At 42.6% G+C, this 18,770-nt stretch overlaps 1 protein-coding gene across 5 annotated transcripts in view; it reads right to left on the bottom strand.

Moving 5' to 3' along the window:
• Positions 1–576: 576 nt before the first annotated feature.
• The window catches only part of TLK2 (tousled like kinase 2), a 123,324-nt gene continuing 105,130 nt past the window's right edge, over positions 577–18,770 (bottom strand). For all 5 annotated transcript variants that reach the window (XM_042967404.1, XM_042967402.1, XM_042967403.1 and 2 more), the window contains 6 exons: positions 17,288–17,377; positions 13,834–14,003; positions 12,211–12,349; positions 8,127–8,238; positions 6,129–6,236; positions 577–3,320 (listed from right to left, as the gene is read on the bottom strand). In XM_042967404.1, the coding sequence (XP_042823338.1) occupies positions 3,147–3,320; positions 6,129–6,236; positions 8,127–8,238; positions 12,211–12,349; positions 13,834–14,003; positions 17,288–17,377 (793 nt within the window). In that variant the 3' untranslated portion in view covers positions 577–3,146. The remainder of the gene's footprint in view (positions 3,321–6,128; positions 6,237–8,126; positions 8,239–12,210; positions 12,350–13,833; positions 14,004–17,287; positions 17,378–18,770) is intronic.

Here is an 18,770-nt window from a genome sequence, read left to right as displayed (position 1 = left end):
AAACGAGGAGCTGGACCTGAAGATTCTTCTAGCTCTAGCATTCTAGAAGATGACTGTGTTTAAAGAGAGTTTTTTTCTAAATGAGGAAACCAAGAGCTCCTTGACTGCTCATCTTCTCACCTGGAGGAAAACCTGTCCTCACAGCACTGGGGGAAAGGCAGAGGATAGCAGGTGTGTGTGGGTCGGCCACACAAGTGGGGTACATACCGCTGTCAGCAGCAAGTCTCCATGTAAAGCTGCCCATCTCCTGATGGTTAAGTTGGAGCCCGATTCATTCCCATCAGAGCCCTGTATCCCTTCCCTTCCTGGGCCCAGAGCCTTCACCCCTGGGTTGCAAGCCGATGGCTGTGGGCTTTCCCTATCCTGTTCACTGCTGTATCCCCACCAACAAGCATTAGTTGCTGGCACACTGGAGGTACAAAAGGTGTTCTACGAATCGACACATGGCCATCATGCCTGCGATGTCCACTGGGACTCGGTCAGCTGCAGGACTCCCCTACCTACCCGCCCCCTAAATGCTAAGAGCCCTGTTTGAAGCTAAGAACTAGAGCAAAATCAAGAGGCTGGGAGATTCACTTCTTGAAACTTATTTTAATATCCTCCCCACCCCGCCCCCCAAGTTGGGAAAGTCCAAAACAGTCTGACTGGGTTTAATTACAAATTAATACACATTTTTTTTGGTCATTGTTTAAAGTAAATCAGTTGTGGCAATAAGGGATCATCCTTGAAAAAAGTGAAACCCATATTAACAAAATATGTCATGGAAGAACCCCACTTCGTGATTTCACTTGCTACTTAAAAGTCTAGAAAAAGTCAGCGTTCCGCATGTTCTCCGGGGCTAGTCCATGCAGTAGAAAGAGGCCTTGCCCAGACTCAAGCGAGCCCCGTCAGCTCCAGCCAGGCCCCAGACCCGAGGGAAGCAAGGAGACAGGGCGAGGGGAGAAAAGACAGATGGACAGATAAAGTCCTGAAGCTTCTCTTCTACCTAAGCACATGGGGAGAAGGCGGCGGGAAGTTAGAGGGACGGCTCAAAGAAGCGGCATTCTTTCAACCTTAAGAAAAAAAAGGTCGCGCAAGATCACTGCACGAGAAGAAAACAAGGAAGAGAACGTAATAATGCTGAGTAAGTCTCGCCTCCTCCGTCTCTTCACATACGCAGACACCATCCTCTCAGGGCTTTCAGGGTCGTGCTCAACCCCTGAGACCCTGTAGGGACTCTCTGCTTAGCAGCTTGAAAGTAATGGTTAAAAAAAGGTACTACACAAACACACACAGACATAGATCATGTGTACAACCCATGCATAGACACTTGCGATGATAAAATGGAAAGCTGGGGGCTCCGAGGACTCCTGGACCGACTTCCTTCCGTTCGAAGTTCCGCAGACCGTATCTACCCACAAACATCTCTCCGACTGGGATTACCCCCTCTTCCCCTAAGATCTCCCGGTACTGCGGAGACTGGGGCAGAGCAGGTCCACAAAACCAACAAAGGTCCCAGCGCAAGTGTCACCAGTGACATTTTTCACACGTGGAAGAGAGACTACAGTCATCTGAGAGCTCTCTGCCCTTCCTGACTGCCCTCCCCCTGCCCAGGGAACTCGCATGCCTGAATGCTGCATCTTTAAATATTTCTGGCTGAGCCCTCTTGCCACATATGTCAGTAACATTCCAAGCTGGCTACCACATGCTCAGGCTCTGGCCTCCTCCCCTCCCTACTGTCGAGTGCTGTGCTGTTTCAAGGGCACGTGGGGCCGCACATCTCCCGTTTCAGCTCCGTCTTCAGCTGCTCTCACATCTCAGAAGCGACCGAATGTAAAAAAACAAAGCAAAACAAAACAAAAAAACAAGAGCTCCAAAAGAATGTTCATATTCAAAATGCCTATCTCCCTGCAATTATTTTTTTAATTCCACTTGATCGATCTATTCAGGTGAGTTAGACAAAGCGTGTGTGCACATGCACACACAGACACACACATCAGCACACACCCACAAAATTTAGAGGCTTGGAGGTTGTTTCCTGCCAAAGGATCTAACAGAGGAAAGCTTATGAGCTGATCAAGTTTTAATATCGTGGTTAACAAGAAAGGTACACCATTTAGCAAGCACACAGAGACCGCAGGTAGGACCTCCTGATCCCTGGAGCATTTGGCTCCCTGGCCCATTTTCTGCCTACCTCTGGAACAGTTTTTTGATAGTTACTACATTCAGAGAATTCAAGAGGACTGCATGGACAGATGAACCTTTATTTAAAAAAATAGCACTTCAAATAAATTAAAAGGGACAACCGTCAAGTGTTCAAATTGTGAAGAAATAGTTGAAAACCTAGAGACTCCAAGCTGCGGGCTTCTAACCTCGTTCTTTGTCCAATGGCAAAGCCCCACACATCTCAGTCCTGCCACTCGACGTTTTCCCTACTGAGATGAGGGAAGCAATTGCAAACAGGAGACCAGACGGAGGAGAAAGCTGCATCTGACTGGAATGAACATTGCCACGTACTTGCTAATACGGGTTTCACTTTATGACCAAATGTATTCTTTCAAAAATAAAAAAGGGGGGAGGGAAGCTGCATGTTTTTAAAAATTGAAATTATTTAGGGATAAAACACTAACTCTAGTGCCTTTAACGGGCAATAGCAACTTTTTTCCTCCGAAGTCAAACACCATCCCCAGCTGAGCCTTTGTGCTACAAGCTTTTCAGGAGATGTTACCTAAACTTTATTAAAAGAAAAGAACAAGTTTAAATATAGACACTGGACTAGCCCAGTCTGTATTTTCAAGTCCACATTCTTCATCTGAAGCACTGCATCAGGGACCCCCCTGAGTCTGCATGTTTTCAAGTTCACAGTACATGGAACCAGTTTTTCTTTTTCATTTTTTCCTCACTCAGAGCAGCCACACGTAGTGGCCGTTGACGCCGGAACCTCGGGCGGGGCCTTTTCCTACGAGGCCTGGCCAGAGCTGCCCAAGGCTTCTCCTCAATGAGAATCGATGCTGTCATGCTCTATGGATGGGAAAAAAGCAAGAAAATAAAAGCACCTGGTACAGGTTTCATGAGATCCATTCGGATTCGCTATGTTCCAAACCCGCTGCTGAATGCCATTTGTCCACTCTGTGTGTGCTGAACAGTTTGCAGCCTAGGAGTGGGTCTCAATTCGAAGAACTGTTATTGGACGCCCCCGAGGTCGATGCAATAGCAGCTCCAGCAGGGCTACTCGTGGAGACCGACTTTCGGATGTGAGGCAGCAAGTAGGGGTCACAGGCCAGCTGCTGGACATCGATGCGGTCCTCCTTTCGGTAGGCCAAGCATCGTCGAATAAACGCCTGAAAGGAAAGTTTCTTGAAGAAGCCTGAGGCAGATAATCCTGCTGCTCCCAGAGGGAACCCTGAGGCTCTGTGGCAGCTGCCAGGGCCCAGGCCCAGAGCAAACACCCTCTATAAAGAGAAGGGGCTTGGGGCCTTTCCCGGAAATCATGCCCGGAGAGGACCAGGCAAGGAGACACACGGGCAGCAGCACCTCTCTGTGACCACGGGCTCCTTCCCTGACAGAGGCACCTGAACCATTCCTGAGTGGGGATGGGGCATGACCTGGCCTCTAGAGACCTCTGCCCCCAAAGCACAAAGACCAACGCAAAAATCTCTCTGCCTTGGACGGTTTACACAGGCACATCTAACCTAATGGTCCTGCGTGTACAAATCACGGCCCCATGTGAACTCGCCACATCCTGAGAAAGTAAAAATTGTAATGACAAACCACTGCCACGTGCAGGGTGAGGAGACCAACACTAACACTACAACGTGTCACAGATTGATAAATGCTTGCCTTGTGTATCACATTCTTCCCTAAAAGGTGATCAAGCAAATGATGAGGCACACACCTAAGTACTAAAGAAAACCTGAACAGGACTTGTTTCCCCAAGAGCTCTGCAGACAGAGAATCATGCTATGAGTGGGGTTTCATTCAGAATCCTAATTTAGTGGCACCTGGGTGGCTCGGTTGGGCATCGACTCTTGATTTCAGCTCAGGTCATGATCTTGTGGTTCCTGAGTTCAAGCCCCACATCAGCCTCCATGCTCTCTTTCTCCTTCTCTCTGCGCCACCGCTCCCCGCCAACCCCCCCCCCCCCCCCCCCCGCCGCCGCTTATCTGCACTAGCTCATTCTCTCAGAATAAACTTTAAAAAAAAAAAAAGAATCCTAATTTACTACCAACATGGAAGCTTCCTTTGTGCTAGGTATGAAGGGCTACACAGGATCAGTTTCTGTAATTTGTATCACAGAGGCCCTTAAACAGATGGTTTATCTTTTCCTATTTTTTAACCAGACCATTTTAGTCAAAGTCTCATAATGCAATTATTTTAAATACAGGAATTGGACTTTTAAAAATCTAAAATGTCATTATCACCCAAAGATCATACTTTACATTCAGGTGATCATAATGTCCCAATGTAGGGTCCATCGAGGGTAACAAATGTCTCATTCTGGTGCACAATGCTGACAGTGAGGGAAGTTGTGCATGTGTGGGGACAGAAGTACATGGGAATTCTCTACTTTCTGCTCAGTGTTGCTATGAATCTAAAACTGCTTTAAAAAATAAAGTCTAACAAAGTCTATTAAAAAAAAAATCCAGGGACGCCTGGGTGGCTCAGTCAGTTAAGCATCCGACGCTTGATCTCAGCTCAGGTCTTGATCTCAGGGTCGTTGAGTTCAAGCCTGGTGTCGGGCTTGGCACTGGGTGTGGAGCCTACTTAAAAAAAAAACAACCTAAAACACGAAATGTATTATTTTTTTCCCATGTTTAATTAATAAAACACGTAAGTATAACAACAATCCTGGTTTTCCAAAATAAAAAACACCTGTAGGTAGCTGCCTGATTAAAGTATTTGGAAGATAAAAACGCATTCACAGAAATAAACTTAATAATCCTTGGCCTTTAAGAACGACCCTTCTCAGTGAGATATGTGACACGGTAACTTGAGTTAAATGGGTTACTTTGGGTTGGATACAATACTGGTCAAACTCCCACCTTGAACTTTCTTTCTACACAGCCTCCAGGGCAGGCTTTTGAAACAGCCATCAGATCACACGGCTGCCTTGAGTAAAACCTTCCTATGCTTCCCATCTCTCCCATCTCGGTCTACAATCTGCCCTGCAGCCTCTGCCCTGCCTACCACACTCTCCTCTGTTCCTTCTGCATTCTCTGCCCTGCCTACCATACTCCCCTCTGTTCTGCTTGTTCTACGGATCTGCTGAGCCTGTCCTCACATCTGAGCTTCGTGCGCTTCTCTGCCTAAAATATTCTTCTCCCCGGGCACCTGGGTGGCTCAGTCGGTTAAGCGACCCACTCTTGATTCTGGCTCAGGGCATGATCCCACAATTCGTGGAACTGAGCCCGAGTTGGGACTGTGCACTGACAGCACGGAGCCTGCTTGGGATTCTCTCTCCCTGTCTCTGCACCTCTCCTGCTTGCACTCGTGTGCTCTCAAAAATAAACAAACTTAGGGGTGCCTAGGTGGATCAGTCGGTTGAGCGTCTGACTCTTGGCTTCAGCTCAGGTCATGATCTCAGGGTTCATGAGTTCGAGCCCTGCGTGGGGCTCTGTGCTGACAGCATGGAGCCTGCCTGGCATTCTCTCTCTCCCTCTCTCTCTGCCCCTCCTCTGCTCTGTCTCTCAAAACAAATAAACTTAAAAACAAAAAAAAATTCTTCTCCCAAATCTACACAGGGCTCCCACCATCACATTATTCAAGACTGCTCAAAAACATCACTTCCTGCTCCCACACCCCTGTACCCTCCCTTTCTTTTTCTTCATAATCTCTATCACCATCTGAGATGGAACCGTTGTTAGTTACTGTTCATCTCACCTGGTGGAACAGAACCTCCTAGCAGGCAGGGAACTTGTCTGTACTTCATTGCTACACACTCACCGTTCCCTCTCTATGGCTTAGTACAGTGTCTAGTACTCGACAGGCACTCGGTAAGTATCTGTTGTAGGAGAGCGGGTGAAGAGGGTAAGGGTTTGAAAAAATACACATTTAGAAGGGGAGAAGGCTTTTAATGACTCTTGAATTTTGTACTGATAATCCAGAAAACAGAGCAGTTGTTTCCTGCTGACCAGTAGGTCAAAACTTACCTTTGCTTCAGGTGTTACTACTGGCTTTGGCGGGAACTGCACTTCAGTAGCTTTAAGAATAGTATTTTCTTGTAGAATGTCTTGCTGGGACTGGTTGTGGCCAAAAGGCTATCAGATAAAAACGAAACAAACAAAGGTGGGCCTGTGGTTAAAATTAAAGAGAACACAATTCAAAACCATAGTGAAGGGAAAGGAGAAGATCTGCTTTGATGAGAACTGCTAGAAAGAACTTCGGAGATGGTCTCCTCACTCTCTTTTTATAGGTAAGTGGTGGAAAGGGTCAGAGGTTAAGTACTAACAAGCTCATGGTCCAACACGGAGGTTAAGGCAGGGCTGGCACTGGAAGCAGCGTCTGCCACAGGATAATACCTCTGTTGAGGTTTGCTGACAACAAAAGCCATCCTAGGAGGAACCGGCAACCTCTTCTGCCCTGAGTGACAACTGTAGGCTTAAGTAGTACACATGTGTGCCACTGGCAGACCCAAGACCCAGATAAAGACAGATGGAAAAGGAAGCAAACAGGAGACGGAGTAAGAACAGGCACGTGGAATAAAAGCTGGGGTTACTTAGCGGCTTCACTGGGCCCCAATGTGCCATTTTCTAATAGCCTTAAAATACAAGTTCAAGTTCAGTGTCATCTCTACAATGTTTCTACTAAGAGATCACAATTCTTTCTACATAACCTCTGCCAACATTATCAGCAGTACTTCCTCATTATCAGAGAGTATAAATAATAATTAACTCCTACTTGGGATGCATGACTGGCTCAGTCAGTGGAGCACCCAACTCTTGATGTTGGGCCCATGAGTTCGAGCCCAACGTTGGGTGTAGAGGTTACTTAAAAATAAAACCTAATAATAATAATAATAATAATAATAATAACAATAATGATAATAATATAATTAACCATTACTGGCTCTGAAGTTTCCCCATATTACAAAGGGTAAGATACAGAAACAAAGACCAAGGGGTGCCTGGGTGGCTCTGTCGGTTAAAAGCATCCAACTTCAGCTCAGGTCATAATCTCATGGCTTGTGAGTTCGAGCCCCAGGGTCAGGCTCTGTGCTGATAGTTCAGAGCCTGAAGCCTGCTTCAGATTCTGTGTCTCCCTCTCTCTCGGCCCCTCCTCCACTCACACTCTCTCTCTCTCAAAAATAAATTAAAAAAAAAAAAGAAAAGAAAAGAAAGAAACAAAGACCAAGGAGAAGTTAAAGAGGAAGCTGAAATCTAAATTAAGAGCTTAGTCTAGGGATTGTAACAAAAGTATTAAGAGTCCAGGGGAGTCGCAGAACCCCCAAATGGCTTATACTCACAACCTACACTGTTGGAACCACCTACAAATTTTGATTATTTATAACACACTGACAGCAAAAATACGGCTATATGTGCCCTGTATCCTAGTATGTATGTTTACCCTAAGGGAGCATTCTCATAAGGAAAACATAAATGTGAACAATTCATTAGGTACAGTTCACTACCTAGGTTATTATGTGTCCAAATGACCTATCACCTTGATCCAGAGGTAACAGACGGTGAATATTTTCTAACACTACATCTCCCCAGTACAGAAGATAGAAACCACGCTTTTATTAATAATAGCTTTAACTACTGGGGTAGCTGGGAATGAAGACCCCTGTAGATTTTCCAAGTTCCAGTCCGTGGGACCCTGAAGAATGCCTCCTGGGACAACTGTATATTTGAAATAAACCAGGTCATATAATTCCTTATACATATTATCAGAATCAAAACTGATCCTGGATCTAATTGAAAACGGTAAAAATGTATGTTTTTCAATAGCCCAGTGAAATTCATTAGGTACTCTGTTGAAAAGTTCTGCTTATGCATAAAGCTGTTATTGTTGTCTGTGTTTTCCTCAAACCACATCCAAAAGTTCTGTACAACCAAACGATTAATTCCAAGAGAATAACAGACACCATGCCAGTGCATACATGTGCCACCCAAGCCGGATATCAAGCCACCACATCCGACCTTCCTTACCTTCCTTCCATAAAGACACTGGTAAAAGATCACACCCACTGACCAGACATCAACTTTATTTGAGATCTTTGGTGGCTCTTTCCCAACCACAAAACACTCTGGTGGTAAATACCTGGGACAAAAGGAAAATAAAATGACTGTATAAATCTAGGACATATACAAAAAGGCAAAGTAGAAGACCTTGTGGGAAATAAAAAATATCTGAATTTTAACTGAAATTTAGACGAAAAAGCGACGTGGGCCTTGCTGGGGAAAGTCCGTGCGAAAACACTGTAACTTAAGAAGGCAGCATGTCCTAAAAGCCTTAAAATACATTTCTCAGTTCACCAAGAGAGGCAAATATTCTCCCCCTGGCCCGTTTCACCCACCACAGCATCTTTTCCCAGGGTTGCGCCTAATAGGAGTGTCATTCAACAAGTTCCAAAAAGGAGGGGGAACACAAAAGAAGTGCATTCCCTTTTATACGAGCTGCAGCAACAAACATCAAAACAGAACTTGAAGTGGTGTGGGTTTGCTTTCATGTTGGCTGAGAAAGAGGACTGTCTCTAAAATAACTATGTTAGAAGTCCAAAGGAGTCGGGGGGGGGGGGGGGGGGCCTGGGTGGCTCAGTCTGTTGAGTGTCCAACTTTGGCTCAGGTTATGATCTCGCAGTTCATGGGTTCAAGCCCCGCATAAGGTTCTCTGCTGTCAGCACAGAGCCCACTTTGGATCCTCTGCCCCCTCTCTCTTTGGCCCTCCCCTGCTTGCACACACGCTCTCACTCTAAAATAAACATTAAAAAAAATAATAAAAGTCCAAATGAATTCAGAACCCAGTATTAATCTCTGAGGGGAGGGGCTGTCTGCCTTCATAAGGTAGCTCTCTTTGTAAAATTTGGACTGGGAATAACTACAATATATAATAAATGGTGACACTACAGTCCAAGTTATCTAAGGGTATTTTGTGTTGCCCACTTGAAGGGTGATCAGAGGCTTCCTGAAGACTAACAAATAGGGGAGAAAAAGCCCACCAAACTAGCAGTTAGCACAACTCAATCCTCATCTGAATTCCTTCCCTCCCCACCCACTCCTGGCTTGGAAAAAGACTGGCTGCACAGCCAACCACACCAAATTGTATGGTGTGGAAGGTAAGTGCCTCTTGGCATTTAGGAAACCAAACAAATACGCTTCCACTCACTGCCTGGGGTCTTAGCCATGGCACAGCTAGAAGGCAGCATTCTGAAGATAACAGATCGATTTCTGCAGATTTCATGCTGGCAAAATCAATTCTGTGAAAAATTCTTTATTTTAGACCCTGCTGTGCTTCTGGTATAAAAATCTAAACTTACAACTCGAAGGGGGCCACAAGAGCTGAGAGGAAGAAAATGTTCCATGATGGGCTTTTTTCTTTTCTTTTAAAAAAGTTTAGTCTTATGTTCTTGTTTCTTATTTATTTATTTTTAACAGACATTTGGGGATGATTAAGACCACTGACCTACATTATTACTTCACAATGAAAACTGTTAGCCAAAACACACACTGAACTCATGAAGTGGGGAAAAAAGCAAAGTAACAAGAATATAGGAAAAAGAATAAAAAGAACAGCTCTTCCAAATGTCACTAAAACCTCCCTGAACCTGACTTTTCACGGTTCTTGATTCTTTAACATACATAATTTAAATATGATCTTGCATAAACAACAAATAGAACCTTGGTTCCAAAATGATCATTTTAATGTATTTATAACTCTTGTGGAGGTGGTAGAGAAGGGCAGAAGTTGTTGAATTTGTCCAAATGATGAGTAATAATTTAGCCAAATATTCACAGTACAAAAGACATTGATTTAAAAAAAAAAAAAAAAAGACGTTGACTGCCACTTGACAGTATCAGTCTGGAAAAGTCACTTTCTAGGTCTCAGTTTCCCCATGTATAAATGAAGAAATAAACTAGTTCTTCACTCAAATAATACTGACAATAATAAGTACTCTAATTCCCTATCAAGGACTTCGGGAGAGAGTAGAGGACGGTTCTATGATATTGCACGAAATTATGTTTAAAAACATAATTGCATATTCTGTCATAATAAAATCATCCTACAGAAACAGGATTCTCAGGGCCTAATCTATAGGTCATTTATTTATAAGTAGTATTGAGGGCACCTGGCTGGCTCAGTCAGTGGAGCATGCGCTGATCTCACAATTATGAGTTCGAGCCCCCATGCTGGGTATAGAGATTCCTTAAGAATAAAATATTTTTTTAAAAAACTAGTATTCAATGTAGAAGAATTCTACCAAACACTGCAACTACCAAAATACTGCAAACCGTTGCCTAGAATTTGTTATGTCTTCCCACCCTGTTTGTATCGATCCTCTAGGACCTAAGAGGATGACATATGAGGAGTGTGATTATGACAATGCTTATTAGCACTACCAATATGGAGATTTTTTAAACCTTCAGAGGAACCCACAGAATTAAGTTTTCTCAGTAGCCCCCTTTTTACCTCTCTTTTTGTTATGAAAATAATCTCCAAATATAATCTAAAGTAGAAAGAACAGTAAAATGAACCCCCAAGTAACCATCATTGAGCTTCAATAATTATCAACATGGGGCCAATCTCTGTTCATATACACCCCTCCCCCCACCAACAGATTACTCTGAAGCAAATCCCAAACATCACATAATTATTATTTAAATTCCAAGCACTGAATTTTTATAGCTCAGCAAATACAGCAATAGGTAGCAATGAGAAAATGAATTTAACACGAAAAGGCTTAACTTTTTATAAGAACAAGTTACCAAACAAAAAAGCTAAAATCTAAGTTTCAGTGAATTTATATAGCAGAGGTATAGACCTGTTTCCAGAATTTCCAACAACAGATATTTTTGTGCCATTTAGTGACAGGAACACTAACCCACAATAACCACCATAGTAAATAAACACTGTTAAATGTAGCTTCTATTTTAAACCCAGGATCTCAAAGGTTTAATTTAGGGACTGATTTTCACTATAGGTACCATCTCCACAAAAAATAAGGAGCAATGAAGAGTAGGAATTTTGTGCACATGATACTTTTCTAAGGATTTGATGGATTCTCTAATATACATAGTTTACATATGATCAGACTGATGAGAATAAAGCTCATCCTGTGGGCTGTAAACGATACTCTCCCTTCTCTGTCTGCTTCCAATCAACGCCCTCATTCCCAGGCAGTCAGTATTCTGCTAAAGCCTAGGGCCCTCCAGTCTCAAAGTTAAGTGATCTGACCAACTGACCCTGGGGTTTAATATATGTGGGACTTCTACCCCGCCCCCAACCTCAGTTTGGAATCAAATGTCCAATTGGCAGCTTTCTGTTACCACCTCAGAAGGAAAAGGAAAGCTCTGTTAACACACCTTTACAATCACAAAGTGAGTTGTTTGGGCTGTAGGTATCTTTTATGGCTCCTGCTGTCAAAAGCAGGCAGAAATAAGAGGTCATGGAATAAGCAGGTAGAGCTAGCTGGGGTAGGGTGGTGGTGGGGAGACGAGTGACAACAGATGGGAAGAAATGTGGCTCAAAACATTTTAGAACATGGCTGATGGGTACGGATAAATTTCTTTGCAAACTGTGCTTACTTTTTTCCTGTTTAGATTTCAAGGGATGCTGGGGTTACTTTACATACTAATCTTTACAACTTCTTAGTTCTTGACAGGGCATCATCCGTAGGCAACTCTAGAAATGAATCCCTCATCCCATTAACCCATAACAAGAGACCTACATTTGTACTGAAAAAAATTTAGGGCCATTCTTTAAATACACAGGAGCAATCTCGTTCTCTCCCTACTCCATAGGGCCAGCTCTAAAGAAACACACAACTCCAACACCTGGCCATATATAATCTCTCTCAATAGTTTTCCAGAAAGGAAAGAAAAATTAAGACAAGTTAATATAAATACAGAGAGTCAAACGGCCGAAAAGGCAGTAATATTTGGGGAGGAAAATCTACTTTGGTTTACTGCATTTTGCCTAAGACAGGATGTAGATATTAATGATCAATTACCAACATTTCAGTATAGCACAGCCATATCTCCACCAGCCAACCTGGCAGATCTCCCAGATACCTACCAATAAGTACCAGCACCTTGTGACGTCAGCTCCATGCCATCCACTGAATTGTAGCTATCATCATCCATGATCTTGGAAAGACCAAAATCTGTGATTTTTATCTCTCCACATGCTGTACCATTTACTAAAAGAATATTACCTAAAAAGATGAAAATCTTCATGAATAAAAAGAGACTTACTAATTAAGAGAAAAGTTCAAGGTAAAACAGACAAGAAGGGGACAAGTGAACTCAAACTCTTGCACGTAATAGCAAACATCTAAATTCGTGGAATAAAATGATCTGGACTCTGGATGCTAGAGGAGAGTCCTCAGTGTCTGGCTGCAAACTTCCATTTTCCAAGAATCACCTGCTAGATGTGCCAAAACCACCACTATGAGCAGTGGAAAAAAAATAGCAACTCGCCAAAGTAAAATATCACTTGGACGGCTGGTCAAAAATGGTGGGAAAGTTTCATCTGAGCTTTCAGTAACAATCTCTAAACCACCCTGTTTAGAACAGTAGTTTCAGGACCGGAAAAAAAAAAAAAAAAAAAAAAAAAAAACAACAAAAAAAACCCCCCCAAAAAAAAAAAACCACACAAGGGAATCAAAACTAGTACCACAGTGCCACCTACAGTTCCTATGATGGGAAAATGTATTGGATTCAGTGCCGGAAAACCCAATGACACAAATAGCTTTCGTTTTAAAAACCACTTCATTATAATGACTTTTTTTGTCATTTGAATTGTATTAGAACATTAAAGAATAGTGAATAGTGAGATTTAATATGTAGCTACCAGTAGAGGAAAGCAGAGTTAACAACTGCGCCCACCAGGAGGTAAATGGGAACCATCTTCCCAACACCCAAGCCAAAGCTGGTTCCAGCTGTCTACAGAGAACATATGCAGACTTCTAAAAAACAACTGAGGATGACGACAAAAAAAACAGAGGTGGGGCGCCTGGGTGGCTCAGTCGGTTAAGCGTCCAACTTCAGCTCAGGTCATAATCTCATGGTTTGTGGGTTAGAGCCCCACACCGGGCTCTGTGCTCACAGCTCGGAGCCTGGAGCCTGCTTCAGATTCTGTGTCTCCCTCCCTCTCTGCCCTTCCCCGCTCGCACTGCCTCTCTATTGTGAAAATAAAGAAACATTTTAAAACAAAAACAAAAAAAACAGAGGTAAAAAGTCTAACTGCCCTCTACTGTTTGCTGAGGACTACTGAAATTAGATAGTAACCATACAAAAAGATGTAAATCTGTTCGAATTTAATGAAATGGGAGGCATACCTGCAAAATAAGTCATTAATTTAGAGGCACTTTCGTCGAAAAGACTTGGACTAGAGGACTACTATGTAGTGTGAAATGGAGCTCACCCAGAGCAGTCCTTGCTAAATCGGGCTGACACAGTGACCCGCCCTGGCTCTACAGACAAGGGCATCGTTTCTCCAGAGCATTTCATCCAACTCATCCTCTCAAACCCAGCATTGTGTGGCTGGGCCTCTTTCATTCCCACACCTACCCAGGCAAAGCCAGACATTACTAGGCCTTCTAGGCTCCTGCCACATTCTCTAACTTTATCAGATTAGAAGTCACTTTTAAGACCAGAGAAAAGCCATCAATACTGTCACCTAAAAGTTAGGACATACCTGGTTTGAGGTCATAGTGTATGATGGGAGGTTTTATTTCATTTAAGTACTTTAAAGCATTCACAATCTGCATGATAATGGACCGGGCCTCTTTCTCCGACATTAATTTGTGCTGTTTCAGGTAGAAGTCCAGATCATTTCCCTCACAGTACTCTAATACTGTACAAAACCTGAAGACAAATAAACCAACATTTGACTGTGGGAAACAGCAAGCAAATCAAGACTAACTAAACCAGCCCCAGCGAAAACTTTAATTAGCTTCTTGCTCTGTTCTTTAGTCCTTAAAGTACTCTTCTATTCTTTATTCAGTAGTAGCTACCTGAGTGTTTGCCAGGAAGGAAACTGCTTTCTCTCCTGGTGAAGAGCCTTCACACCCTCCACACTGGAATCTGTTGTGTTACAATTTGCCCACGCATACCTCTTCTTAAATCTAGTCTATAAGAACACTGACAAGAACTGTAATGTACTTAAGCTAGATATCTCTCCAGAGGGGTCTCCTACACATTTCCACACCGTGCTCCAGTTCTAAACAAGCATACGGTACTCAAGTATACAAGTCTCAATGCAAACATTTCAAATGATCCTAAGCACTGACAGTGAGAAAAAATCTAGGGTTTGCCCACGTCCCAAGAACTGGTTTCATGTCATGTCTCCTGGTAGTTTGGCACAATACTGTATATAATTGCTTTTTGCTAAACACAAGAGAACTTTTAAAAGTACAGTATCTGTTGTTCTAACAAATATGCTATTGCATAGTGTGAGTTTTTTCCTTCACTTATATCAATTCATCATATAGACCCAAATGTAAAACTACCATTTGTAAAACATACCATTTGTGGCACGAAGGGTCATGTGTCTATCCTCTAAGGGAATTATAAACTGAAGTAAGGCTTCCTGAATTGTTTGAGTATTCCTGAGAGATGAAGACCTTTTAAACTATCCTAAGCTGCGACAATATGGTTGTATCACTCAGGATCTAGCCAGGAAATAAAAACCACCTGAGTATTTAAAACAGAGAAGTTTTAGCTCAGGGAATTGATCACATGGATGATGGAAGAGCTGAGAGGATACACTGGCCAGTGAGGCACCCCAGAGATCATCCAGAACAGGAAGCCATTAGCACCGTAGGGCCAAAGGGCGGAGATGGTGCAACCTGAACCCAGGGTCACCAAGAGAGACTGGAATCACGGCGGGGAGGGGGAGGAGTGTCCCTACCCACCACCATCTCGGTCTCCCCAGCGGCTGAGCCCAGCTGAACAACAACTGACACCGGAGCCTGGCAGAACAGCCTACAAGGGTCATCTTCCCTAAGATGCAGAACAGGGTAAGGGTGAGGAGCAGACCTGAGCGCTAACAGGCTCAGGACTAGAGAGGACTAGAAGGCCTCTGGGAAATGTGAGGCCTTCAAAAAGCACCGCGATGAAAGGTGGACATACACCGTCCTGCAGGATCCCCAAACTGAGCAGCTTGTGTTTTCTATGAAGCATATTAGGGCATGCTAGCACCCTATTTGAGAATGAATATCAAAAATTTATAGATTCTCTGATCTAAGATATAGATTCTCATGTTTAGTGGAGGTATTCTTCGATCCAAGTGCAAGCTTAAAATAAAATGTCACTTTAACACCCAAATAACTCTCAGAAGATTTTCTAACATGATGGTGAAAAGTCACCACATACACAATAGGAAGAGCAAAATAAACCACTCAAGAATAGCACACAACCAAGCCAATTTCTTAGATTAGTTAAAAGTATATATACAATTTGAAACCATAGATAATCTAAGTCATTCTCCTTATTTCTGAAATGTTTTTGTTATTGGGTTGGGGGCAGTCTACCTAGTATTCAAGGAATTTAATCACCCTTCGAAACCTGTTCTCTTAACCAGATATTCTTCTAAACCCCATCCACGCTAAACACACACTGACTATGCCTGGTCCGAGGGCCACCCTTCTGGAAAGGGGTCATCCCTGAGCAGATGGAAAAAGGGATGGTACACATTTCCAAAGGGAATGAAGGTCTCTCCCTTTGGGAAACATTTCTAAATGTGGGGTGGTTCTTGGCATAGCAGTCTCTGAGACACCTGCTGTTTAGAATAGGCCTGAACGCCTAGAATCACCCGGAAGGCTCAGAGGGAAGACCTGCCGACCAGACTCTGAAGTTCAGACTCCTACAGAGAAAACATTTCCAAATGCTGAAATATTCCTAAACTCCTGGGTAAACCCAGAGGTGACAGAGCTTACCTTACCCAATAATAAAATACAACAATGCCTAAGAGTATTAAAGATCTTGGGCAAGTCATTTCACTTCTCTGGGCCTCAAATTTCCATCTATAAAATAAAGCTGAACTGAGATCCCTTCCAACTCTAACATCCCACATGCCTGTGAGGCTATGTTTTCACAGGCAGCACTGGGTTATGCCTTCATTTGTGCCACATTCGTTCCCATTCTATGATAAAATCACATTGCTGGTACTTCTTTAAAAGGCCCGTCACGGTTCATCAGAATCTCTGGGGTGGGGCAGAGGCTCTCTTGTACAGTCCATACCCACTGGGGCACGTCAGAGGCAGCTGGCACCAACTTGTGACAGTTACCAAGAGCTGACAGTTAATTTTCAGGAATTTTATGAGCTGGTTATTAAGCCACTGGTAGGATGCAAGGACAAACAAAAGGTGGTTTATTCATACAATGGAATATATTTGGTCGTAAAAAGGAATGAAGTACTACTATATGCTACAATAAAAAACCTTGAAAAAACATCATCTCAAATAAAGGCAGCCAGTCAGAAGACTCCAGATACTATATGAGTGATTCCTAAAGAAGTCCAAAATAGGAAAGCTATAGAGACCAAAAAAAAAAAAAAAAAAAAAAAAAAAACCAAAAAACAGACTAGTGGCTGCTTAGGGCTGGGAGTGGGGTGGCGGTGGGGTGGAAGAATAACAGGGTGACAGCAAAAGGTATGGGGTTTCTTTTTGAGGTAGTGAAAATGTTCTAAAAATGACTATGGCAAAAAAAAATGACTATGGCAATGATTGCAGATCTGTGAATATACTAAAGGCCTTGAACTGTTTACTTTATTTAAGTGGGTGAACTATATGGCATTTAAATTATATCTCAATAAAGCTTTTTCTTTTTTTAAGTTAGTAGCTTGAAATTGGACCTGTTGAGAAATTTATTATCACAGAAATTGTCAAATACTACATATTAGCCCTATTCCGACCCCCACCAAGCTGGTTGTTAAACATTAACCAGCACACAACTATACAAGTCCTGTGGCTAAGAGATGTATTGCTGACCCAAACATGAATTCACACACGATCATTTGCCCATAAATACATACACTTGACTCCCTCAGAGAGTATTTCCTTGACCCAGATTTAAGCTCCATTTCATGAGTAGTCAACACACTGGAAGAAAACAGCATAACTGCTAAGCTAAAATGTCACGGCACTTACGAGTCAGTGTCCAGTGAAAAGTAATCATACAGCTTAACTATTCTGGGATGATCCAGTTCTTTGTGAATCCGGTATTCCCTACATGCGTGCCTGTAAACAAAGTGGAAAATTAACATTTTGTATTTTGGACTGTCTTTTAGACCTCTAAAAGGATACTTTTACACATTCTCTCATTTTTCCTTGCTTCTGCCTATTCATTCCATTCAGATGTGGCTGGCTCTGTATCTTTCCTCATCCTGTTTTCACTATTAGTATCCACCAATCTGTTGAGAAAATAGTAGGTGCTCAAATATCGCTGAATGAATGGATGCCGACCGTTTCAAGTTCATTCTATCACAATCTCACCTGTCTTATATTTATACCCAAATATCGAAGCTTTAAAAATTATAAAGACAGTTTTTCTCTCTCCTCAAAAACTTAATATCTCTAAGTGTTTATATCCTGGGGATACATCAAGGAAATCAATTTTAGCATGTAAACTCCTTGGGTAAAAGGATTACTGACTGTACAAGGCAATTAGTAGTATTCTGTATTTGTTTTTAAACTCTCCTTACAAAAAGAACTTAAAGGGCTATCAGCTTGACTTTCTTCTAAGAAAATGTGAATCTGATAGAAAATTATGAAGCCCTAGTTTTCTTGGAATGAGAATCTACATATATGCAAATTAACATCTTTTTATTAAATACTTTTCCAATTTCAAATCACTTAATGAGATTAGGAACAAAAATATACTACATAATCCGACATATTCATTGAGTTTTAAAAGACTAGAACGTGTTTATTCAATATAATTACTAATAATTTTTAAGGTAGTTCTTATTTACAAAGAGAAGAACGGAAAATTCTTATATTTTAAGTAATCCGGCACCATTTAGCTTGGGGCATTTTCTTATAAGGCAAGATCAGAAAAGAGAAACTTTCCAGAGTATGGTAAAATATAATCAGGTGATGTTTTCTGAAACTGGTGTGTCCCAGTATGTCAAAAATACACAGAAAGTACTCAACTAAAGAAAAGATGAGGAAATGATCAGGGCAAGGAGGAGAGAGGAACAAGAATCTAAAAGTAATTAAAATCTATTTTTCCCGAATGGAAACTGAGCCTGACTGAGCTTGTTTTTCAAGCTGCCACTTTTAGCAGTTTTTGCTTCTTGTGATACTTCATTTCCTCATCTTTATGTCTTTCCGAACAGAAAAGACATGCCAAGCACTGAGGCAGAGAAGTGTCAGGACACCACTACACTGGGACCCGGAAACCTGGCTGCAAGAGTCCCAGCTGTGTAACGCCACTTCGCTGGGCTTCCCCGACGCTGCGCAGGATTGGAGGTTTCCGAGGACGCTCCCTGGAGATGCAGGCCTCCGGAGCCCCGGTGCGGACCCTGAGCAAATGTAGCTCTGGCCCAGCTCCTCATTCCACCTAAGCAGCATCACATGTGTCCTTTTCGTATCTCAAGATCCCACCTAATAGTTCGTTCAGTAAAATTCA

Source organism: Panthera tigris, chromosome E1 (genome assembly GCF_018350195.1).
Source record: "Panthera tigris isolate Pti1 chromosome E1, P.tigris_Pti1_mat1.1, whole genome shotgun sequence".
Taxonomy (NCBI): domain Eukaryota; kingdom Metazoa; phylum Chordata; class Mammalia; order Carnivora; family Felidae; genus Panthera; species Panthera tigris.
Note: the sequence above shows the minus strand (reverse complement) of the source record. Positions and strands in the feature narration are given on the sequence as shown.